This window comes from Tachysurus vachellii, chromosome 15 (genome assembly GCF_030014155.1).
Source record: "Tachysurus vachellii isolate PV-2020 chromosome 15, HZAU_Pvac_v1, whole genome shotgun sequence".
Taxonomy (NCBI): domain Eukaryota; kingdom Metazoa; phylum Chordata; class Actinopteri; order Siluriformes; family Bagridae; genus Tachysurus; species Tachysurus vachellii.
In genome coordinates, this window is record NC_083474.1 from 23273567 (window position 1) to 23284000 (window position 10434).

The 10434-nt window shown below is 38.5% G+C and overlaps 1 protein-coding gene across 1 annotated transcript; it reads right to left on the bottom strand.

The window, feature by feature from the left end:
* Positions 1–7675: 7675 nt before the first annotated feature.
* Positions 7676–9512, bottom strand: LOC132857814 (zona pellucida sperm-binding protein 4-like). The gene is made up of 8 exons (XM_060887878.1): positions 9201–9512; positions 8933–9120; positions 8743–8840; positions 8515–8672; positions 8242–8434; positions 8020–8167; positions 7872–7947; positions 7676–7798 (listed from the first exon to the last, which is right to left on the bottom strand). Exons 1-8 carry the CDS (start codon positions 9478–9480, stop codon positions 7716–7718), a joined length of 1224 nt encoding a protein of 407 aa, XP_060743861.1. The 5' UTR covers positions 9481–9512; the 3' UTR covers positions 7676–7715.
* Between the last annotated feature and the right edge of the window lie 922 nt (positions 9513–10434).

Here is a 10434-nt window from a genome sequence, read left to right on the forward strand (position 1 = left end):
TATTATTATTATTATTATTATTATTATTATTATTATTACCGGCATTTCAGCAGGACATCTCCCTGATCTCTTCGCTCTGGCTCCACCTTCATAACATCCAGGTACAAACCTGTTCTTCAGTCTTGACACTTTACATCAACATGGAAACACAGACATGTGGATGTTAAAACCCTTTTTTTTCCAGTACGCTGATGTTCCCCTTGGCCAGAGGAATGGAAACAGACTTACGGGACATTAAATAAACTCGGATTTGTGTGTTTTTCCCTCTGTTGAGAATCTTACACTGAATTTTAGTGTTGAAGAGAAATCTGAGCTGCTTTTTAGACGAACAAACACTCGGAGCTTCTCAGAGAGCAGAAATGGGTTTGATATCAACATTTACTCTGAAGATACAAACATCTGTGTGGGAATAAAAAACGATTTTGTTTGTTTAGAACCTTTTTATGAATATATTAACTGCTAGTAGTTAATAAAAAAGAGTCCAGAGTGTCTACATTTATATGACATTCATATTAACACCACTGTGGAGTGACACGTGATAAAGACGTTCAATCATCAACATGGACACGAGACAAACAGGAGGAAATTCCACTCTTTGGTCGTCGGTGATATACACAGAGATTTGGAGGTCATGGGATTGCAGACAACCTTCACAGCTAATATTGAGATTTGATTCACCACAGCTTTTCTGTTGTTGTCATTCTGTGTCTCTGTGATGCTGAAGTGGTGGATGTGAGCCAGTATTATATTATAAAATGCCCATGGGGTCGAGATAAACACATAAAAACTGTTGGGTTAAAAACAGCATGACCAGGTGCCCCGTCTGGAGGAATAGCATGTCTAAATTCACCATGTTGTGACATGAACTGTTACTGTAGAAAATTAGAACACACACCTTAATCTAATCTAATCTAATCTAATCTAATCTAATCTAATCTAATCTGATGTAATCTGATCTAATGTAATATGTAGCAGTGTTCAAGTATAAAATTATTAAATCGAACGCTTAACAACACGTATCATTAAGACTGCATAATATAACAGAAATCCATGTACATGATCTCTGAACACATTGTGTTAAAGCTTCATTAAAACAAATCTGAGTAGAAATCCGAATTCCTCTCCAGAGGAAAATAAAGGAGCCATGACATTCTCACAGCTCGGGGCGCTGTTTTAATCTTACACCATGTGACAGGCCGGAAAGCTCTGCATCTTAAATCAAACGGCAAATTCAATTTGATCTGATAGATTCAAAATAATAATGTTCTTTAAAAAAAATCAGAAATGGAGAAATCAGAAGTGGTTATAGTCAACAATCAAACAGACAGGATGTCATCCCTGGTACAATCACATGGGCTTTTTCTTTTCTTTTCTTTTATGTTTGAAACTGTTTTATAATTATGTCTAAAAACAAAGTGTTGACATGAAACGGTGGAGCAGAGAGAGTGTGTAGAACATTCATCCAGCACTGTTCAGCTAACGGGGGAGGGTGCCAATATTTATGATCTTTAATAAGAATCTAGGGTTGGTCACAGTTACAGTCTCCTCCCCCTCTGCAGTCAATTATATACATTTAAATATCCTCCACACACGCACACACACACACACACACACACACACAAACACACACGCACCATACATACCATCCCCCACTGTAATATACATTCAAATATAAAGGCTGTAATCACCAACAGTAACATACCCACACACACACACACACACACAATCTGATTAGACATGCTGAATATGATTAAATCCACACAGAAACAATATATATATGTTTATTAACATGACAAAATAACTCTTCAGGTGATGTGGGGTGCCAATATTTATGATCTTCAATAAGAATGTAATGTTGGTCACAGTTAGTGTCCCCTCCCCCTCTGCAGTCAATGAAATATATTTAAATATCTCCTACACACACACACACACACACACACACTATACATCCCCTCCCCCATTTTAAAATACATTAATATATAAATGCTGCAACCACAAACCATAACACACACTCACACACACACACACACACACACACACACACACACACACACACACACACACACTCAGTCCGATTGGACATGCTGAATGTAATTAAATCTACTCAAAGAAATATATATTTGCGTTTGTTTTTTATTAGAGATGCAGTCTGATCTTAAATAATGTTTGAAATTGTCAGTGGGGAAGAAATAACTTTTATGAATGTGTGTGCGTGTGTGTGTGTGTGTGTGTGTGTGTGTGTGTGTGTGTGTGTGTGTGTGAAGCTCTAACAAAAGCAACACTTTCATTGCCAACCTGCAGAATGTTAATATTCTAAACTGTAGACGCTGCATGAACAGGTCTGTGTGTAGAAAAAATCTTTATGTGTGTAATAAACAGTATTGTGTTATAGTCAGAGATCAGACGTTCTAACACACATCCAGTGCTTATTGTTAATTACTTGGTCAACGACAACAACAGCGACAACGATGATGATGATGATGGTGGGAAAATTTACAGTACAGCACTTCTATTTAATTAGAATTTCAATTAACGATAATTATATTTTAATTATGTTAATATATTTACACATCCACATATGCGTACATTCACACATTTTTATTCATCACAGGTACAGTATATACACACATCTAGGTACAGTATATATACTCATAGATACATGGTATGGCATGAAAGGTCTCTACACATGTATCCTCATATAGTTCTATAAACTAATATTCATTCATCTTCTACCACTTATCCGAACTACCTCGGGTCACAGGGAGCCTGTGCCTATCTCAGGCGTCATCGGGCATCAAGGCAGGATACACCCTGGACGGAGTGCCAACCCATCGCAGGGCACACACACACACTCTCATTCACTCACACACTCACACACTACGGACAATTTTCCAGAGATGCCAATCAACCTACCATGCATGTCTTGGAAACCGGAGGAAACCGGAGTACCAGGAGGAAACCCCCAAGGCACGGGGAGAACATGCAAACTCCACACACACAAGGCGGAGGCGGGAATCGAACCCCCAACCCTGGAGGTGTGAGGCGAACGTGCTAACCACTAAGCCACTGTGCCACCTATAAACTAATATAAACAGTCTTATGGAGTTTACCATAAAGATCCACTCAGATACACTGAACCAGGTCACACACAATAAATACCACTGGACCTGTGAAAGAGAAATAATTGTACATGTTACATACATTTCCTTCATCCTTTCTCACTAGTTTCCTGTTTCCACAGTAAATGATTACATTATTGACCTAACAGTGGTTTAATAAATATACTGTTATGCGATTACAAAGCCATGTGTGCTGTTATAGTTCTCACAAGCTGAAGTATTTGCTACTAGAATTTACGCTGAGGATTTTTTAAAACTAAAATAATTTGTCACTCTTGTTTTCATGGTGAGGAATTTACATGTTAAGATGATATGTTTTCTTCAGCTGTGAGTGAAATTAGCCTTATAACTGTAGTATAAAACAAAACACACAAACTCTGGGGTCAAAACACATCTTGGCTTGATTTATACTAAAAGTGTTTCTGTTCATCTGTTTTCATCCATAAAGCATTAATGAGGAACAATATGATGTTGTACAGAAGCTGCAGGTGAGAGACCTACATCTCACCACCACCACAAACATCTTATTATATTCTACATCCTTTATATTCTACTCTCTCCACCAATCTTTCTCTCTCTCCCTCTCCCTCTCTCTCTCTCTCTCTCCACCCCCCCTCCCTCCCTCTCTCTCTCCCTCTCCCTCTCTGTCTCTCTCTCTCCCTCTCTCACTCTTTATCTCTCTCTCTCCCTCTCTTGCTCTCTTTCTCTCTCCACCAATTTCTCCATCTCTCTCTCTCCATCTCTCTCTCTCCACCTCTCTCTCTCTTGCGATATCATCAAAATATGAAACAGAAACAGAAAATATAAAAGTACACATATATACATTAAACAGCGCATGCAGTAACACTTACACACACACACACACACACGCACACACACACACATACACACACACTGCCTGTTTCTCTGCCGATGAATTTTAAGCAGTGTACATTGAATACATTTGCACTTTTATTGCTCAGAGGCTGTGATTTCTAATGCAAAGCTCTCCTCATTATTTAATGCCTCACTACTTATTTTTGCATTTCTAAAGCCGATTTCTTTCCACACAGTTGATGTATATCTCATTAGTTTAAACATGAATATATGCATCGTTTTCTTTGTAATTAAACTGGCAGTCAATTTGAGATGATAAATCACAAGGAGAAGTTTCACAGCATGCCGCAGCTGCATTATATGTACTTTCACCTACTTTTTAACACTAATGAGTTATTATATCCAGATCTAGTGACATATTTCAGGCCTGCAGTTGTCAATTAGAACAAATTGACAAACTGTTGCTGCACATAAAGGTATGAAATAATTCTTGTGGTATAATAGCATTGTGTAGGTTAAAGGTTTCTCATTAAAACTCCTCCCTATACAGTACATCATAACCAAAACTCATCCCATTATATTACATCTAACCAAAACTCCTCCCATTATATTAAATCATAAACAAAACTCCTCCCATTATATTACATCATAACTAAAACTCCTCCCATTAAATTACGTCATAACTAAAACTCCTCCCATTAAATTACATCATAACCAAAACTCCTCCCATGATATTACATCATAACCAAAAACTCCTCCCATTTTATTACATCATAACCAAAACTCCTCCCATGATATTACATCATAACCAAAACTCCTCCCATGATATTACATCATAACCAAAACTCCTCCCATTTTATTACATAATTACCAAAACTCCTCCCATTTTATTACATCATAACAAAACTCCTCCCATTTTATTACATCATTACCAAAACTCCTCCCATTTTATGACATCATAATTGAAACTCCTCCCAAACCCATCGTACTTCTTTTTTGAACACATAATTTTAAAAACGTTATTTGTGACTATACCACAAACTGAACATTTTAACACACACACACACACACACACACACAAACACACACACACACACTCACACACACACACTCACACAAACACAAACACACGCATGCACAACCACAAACACACTCACACACACACACTCTCTGTCAGGTCAATGACCTCATAGTTTCTGTTCAGCCCCCAAACACCTACACGTTCCACAATCGTTTTGATTTTCAACTTTTTCAAAAATGGTAAGATCAATAAAATTTAAAAAAAAAAAAGAACATTTTTAATGAAATAAAATAAATAAGAAGCCCATAGTTTGAGAGTGTTACACCCTGGCTGTAGTTTAGCTTAGATGTGAGTTAGCTTAGATACGAGAAGTGAGCGACTGGTGTAACAGCTGTGCACTTCTTTAAATGTTAACTGGTTCTCACGAAAGAGCTCTCATGAGTGAATGTGTGTGTGCAACGTCTCAAGCGTGCATTGATATCGAAAGGTTAATAGAATAGGAGCATCTTTGTACATTTGAGCAATACAGTATATTGTTCTTAACTAAATGTCAGCATCGCTCAAATGTTAATGATTTCCAGAATTTCTTCAGCTGTGTAACTGAATAACTCATAAAATAAAAGAAAGAAACTTCTCTAAAACTGAACGGGCTGCAGGTTATTGTTTTAGGAAGGAATTCTCTCTTTGTTAAACTGTGAAATAAAGCAGATAACGAAACCGTCAGTGCTTTTCTGTTTAATAATAATAATAATAATAATAATAATAATAATAATAATAATAATAATTCCAACCTCAGTCAGTTAGTTTATGCTGCTTAATGTCATGGAGCCTTGCTAGTGTTTTTGTCTGGCATATGTGCCATTGTATGGAGATTAACAGCCTTAGAAAAAAAAACTGCTGACATGGCTTTGACCACATAAAAGCATGCTGTTATACACATTAGCAGTCAGCACTAGCGTAGGAGGATGTGAATCTGAACAGAACCGTGGTCTCTGTTCCACTGTGGTTTTTTTCTGTTCCTATCATCACCACCATCATTATCACAACCACAGTGTTTGGAAATAATGAATCACACCAACACCTCAAATTGATAAAGAACAGGACATCATGCCCCCTGTTTTATATTCCTCCTCCTCCCCATCTTTATTTCTATTTATCTATAGGGAAAAAACATCCAACACCTCCTCCACCACTGTTTTATTTGATTTAACCTTTAATCGTTTTTATAAAAGAAGCCTGGCCATGTGGGCAGCCTCGCTGCCGGCAGCCAAAAATGACATTTACTAAAGTAAAACTTTCACAGTGATGACCAAAAAGGTGTTGGGAGTTAAACCTAAAACCTACCAGTAGTCCAACTGCCAGAGTATTTGCCACTGCAGGACAAAGTATGATGAAAAAATACAATTAAAATGAAAAAAATCTTTACTTCTCTGAAACTGTTATAACTTGTTACTGGTCATATGTACAAGTAATCTGACAAAGTTTAACAGATGAATCAGAAGTAAATACAGAATAACAAAAATCATGTGTTTAAAATCAGCTTGAATTTGACTTGCTGTCTAGCTGATTTGTGATGGAATCAGCTAGTACATTAAGTCCTAAACATTAAATGGAAGGCAGTTCTATAGCTAAGGAACTTTGTAAGACACTTCTGACCCCTGGTCAAGCACTAGACCATTCAGTTCTTTATAGGCGATTAGTGGCGTTTAATCATTACATTTGACTGAGAGCCAAAGCAGAGTGTAATTGGGGTGATAGTGAAAGATATTTCTATTAAGTGCTACTGAATTCTGCACTAACTGGAGCCTGCTTATCTACTAGAACATCTACACAGCAAGGTGTTACGATAGTCTAAGACACAGGGAACAAAAGCATGAACTAATTTGTATGCATCAGTTTTCCCAAACCCATTTTGAAAAAAAGAGGAAAAAAGTCCATCCTAGTAATTAAATCTACACAAACTTAGACTAGTAAAAAAAAAACAAAAAAAAACAAAAAAACAAAAAAAACAGAAAGCACAAGTCCATCCATAACTTCTTAAAGCTAATTTCCATCTGCCCTAAAAAAAAAATTCTGTCTTGTCAAGATTATTTAGCAAATGGTCTAATCTTAGGTTAAGGGCAGATTTTTTCACAAAGCCAAGACCACACTAGAGTCATGAAAGCCAAGATCAACTGAACAAGAGGAATGAAAATCTGACCCCTTACCCTTTCTGGGCTGGTTCCAGTCTAAGGCCCCTCTGAACACAACTATAAATACAAACAAGCTTACTTTGTAGGGGCTGGTAAGTAGACAGGTTGTCATTCCAAGCAAGTTTCAGAGTACACCTGGTTAATTATTTGGTCTTGGTTTGAAGTTAACTTCATTTCTACTAATGAGGTACCAGAACTTGCACCATACCAGTTTAGTATAAGGTCTACCCCTCAACAGTCTCATTACAGAGGAAGCTGTGCATTTTTTAAAAAAAAAAAAAAAAAAAAAAGGCAAGGTTTGTTCCAGTTGTGTTTAGCCAATTCCACAACCTTGGCTTTCAGAATTAATTCCTTCTTCCCACACAAGTCCTTTGTAGACAAGTTTAACACCCCTGTGTCTAGTACATACAGGATAATTTACATCAACAAATGCTCTGAAATTCACCAGGTTAATTTATACTCGAGTTGAACATTAATACCATTTTACAAGTCTACAGCCAGCATAGTGAAAAATAAGACCCAAGCCATGCAGTTACAATGGGAAAAACATCTTTATTCAAGTTTGGTTTATGCCTGGGTAAAGATCACTTTGCCACTAGATGCTATGCCTGTGGGAGCTGCGTTCTCTTGTACAGCAGAAACATCTCTTCCTGGAGAAAAAAAAAAACAAATCAATAAGCCACTCAAGAGAAGAAGCAAAACAGCACTAAGGAGTCTACTCACTTGTTCTGGTGCACATTGGTTCACAAGTGTCCAGCACACTTGGAAGACACACAGCTGTACTGCAGTGGATGTAGAGCTGAGGGAAAGGAAGAGAAGCTTAATGAAAGAACCCACACCATGCTGAAACATGTAGAACATAAGCATTTACCGTCTCTTGCAATGGAGCCATAGAGGTCTTGTCCACAAACGTGAACATCTTCAGAACAAAGCGTCTGTAATGGGTAGGGTATGCAAGTCCAGACGTTCCACTAACTGGGATCAGCTTGGTCAAATAGCGGTCATCCTTGTAGGGACACCTTGGGGGATACATAAGGTCATCACTTCCTGTTCAATATAGACATTGGGCTACAAACAAGACCCAGAAGCTTACCCAGCCACCAGAAGGTCCCACTGGGGAAGACTGTAGGGGTTAGGGGAAGAAGTTGCCCAGCAGTTTCCTAAGCTCAGGACAATGTTCGGATCGGTTCTTCCAACAATGCGCACTTCAACGTACACCGGTTCCCTCAGAACCTTGGTCACAGGGTAGTCAGTAGTGCTATAGTAAGAGTTATAGGCTATTTGTTCTGTTGGGAGAGAGGAGAAGTCAGCATCTGTTGAAGCTACTGAAATTCAAACTGCATTTCAATATCCAGACAGTGCTCACCTTCTACACAACCCTTTGTCAGACAGAGCCCCTTTCCTAGTCTTAGTTCTACTTGGAGTGGTCCAGAAGCAACAATGGGCAGAGGATCAACATTGGCTGAAGGCTCAATGGACAAAGCAGCCAAGCTAACACCTGAATATTTACACTGGAAGTAAAGCCTACAAAGGAAATAACAGGTTAGTAAAACCCCTTAATTAATCCCACAACCATGAGTTTTAGTTCACTTACTCATAAGTAGTGTCTCTTGTGATTGAGCCTCGGGGTCCAACTCCAACTTCATAGGAAGAAACCATCCTGTTTTCATAGACCACATAACCACCTTTTACCTAGACAGGAGAAAAGGAGAGAGCACAATAAACATCTAACTGAAGCAAACAATGCAGTTAGGGGGAAAAAAAATAAATAAAGTGCCACAAACCATCATGGTTGTCCCACAAGCAGTCACAGCAAACTGGTAAATAGCAAAGGCTGCATTTGAGTCAACAGGACTACAGGGTCCACTGTTTCCTCCCAACAGGCTGATAGACTCCAGGCTTATCCTGGGACGGGTTGTATCTCTGGCTGCCACCAGCACAAACTGGCCATCAATGGTACACTGGACAGTCACTGGGAACACAAAAAAAAAGAGAAAGGGATCAGTTTCATTTTAAGCCACAATCAAGAGTCAACCAGGATTTCAAGCTTACCAGTTTTCCCATAATAGCACTGTTGACCATCAAAACAGCAGTTTATGGCGTTACACCGAGTAGCCACGATGCCAGGTTCTCCACAAGGAATTCTTTCATAGTCTTGCACTTGGCATTTCTGAACCTGGCCAGGTTTCTGCGGCAGCACAGTGGGCGTCCCAGGAAGCTGAGGATCCTGAGAGGTCTTTTTTGCATTTGGTGGGGCTGCAGGAACACTGCTCACAGCACTGAAGGCAAGAAAAAGCCCCACAAATGCCAAACTTACCCTTGTAGTCACCATTGTTCCCAAACTGCATACACCAATGTTTAGCTAGTGAGCAACCTCTGTCTTTTATTGTGTCCTCAGTCCTAATTGTATCTGGAGTCTCCGCCTACTCAACTAGTCAGTAATAGTGTTCCAGCCGTGCGTCGTCATTAACTGCCTTAATCATCGCCTTCGTGATTTGTTGGACAGAAATTCTCGTTAGCAGGCAACTGAAAATAACAAGCAGAAATTATCTACTTATCTCACTTTGAGTGATCTGAAACAGACCTAAGAATTTTCCCGACATGTTAATAAGATAAAAAGCAAGTGGAATCTTTAAGGATTGATGATCATGTCTTCGATACTTGTGTTTAATGAAAAATATTGGGCTTTCTTAAAATGTTTAGTTGTTTTATAAATGAAAATCATTAACAGGTTTATATTAACCGTTCACAATAAAACATGACTAAATTAAATTCATCAGTTAAAAATATATTAAAATACACACTTTTCTATTTTTAATATGATACTAAATACATTCAAAAGTAGATTTGCTTGTAGGTTTTAGCTTGAAATAAAAAAATAAAAAACCCCTAATGAATTAAACAGAGTTGTTGATTAGTCATCTTTTTTATTGTTAAGCCCAACACTGAGTCAGGACATTTTCATGCTGCTTTAGCAAAGACTGCATCAGCTGCACTTTAAATAGCAGCTAAACACCAGGTTACATTTACAATTACGATATTTTTAGACAAAAAATACAATAATCATGGTGGCTTAGTGGTTAGCACGTCTGCCTCACACCTCCAGGGTTGGGGGTTCAATTCCCGCCTCCGCCTTGTGTGTGTGGAGTTTGCATGTTCTCCCCGTGCCTCGGGGGTTTCCTCCGGGTACTCCGGTTTCCTCCCCCGGTCCAAAGACATGCATGGTAGGTTGATTGGCATCTCTGAAAAATTGTCCGTAGTGTGTGAGTGCATGAGTGAATGAGAG

Coding starts and splice junctions, on each gene's coding strand:
- LOC132857814 (XM_060887878.1), bottom strand. CDS start 9,480: ATGGTGACTACAAGGGTAAGTTTGGCATTTGTGGGGCTTTTTCTTGCC. Junction 9,121..9,200: donor GTGCTATTATGGGAAAACTG/GTAAGCTTGAAA, acceptor TTGTGTTCCCAG/TGACTGTCCAGTGTACCATT. Junction 8,673..8,742: donor ACAAGAGACACTACTTATGA/GTAAGTGAACTA, acceptor TTTCCTTTGTAG/GCTTTACTTCCAGTGTAAAT.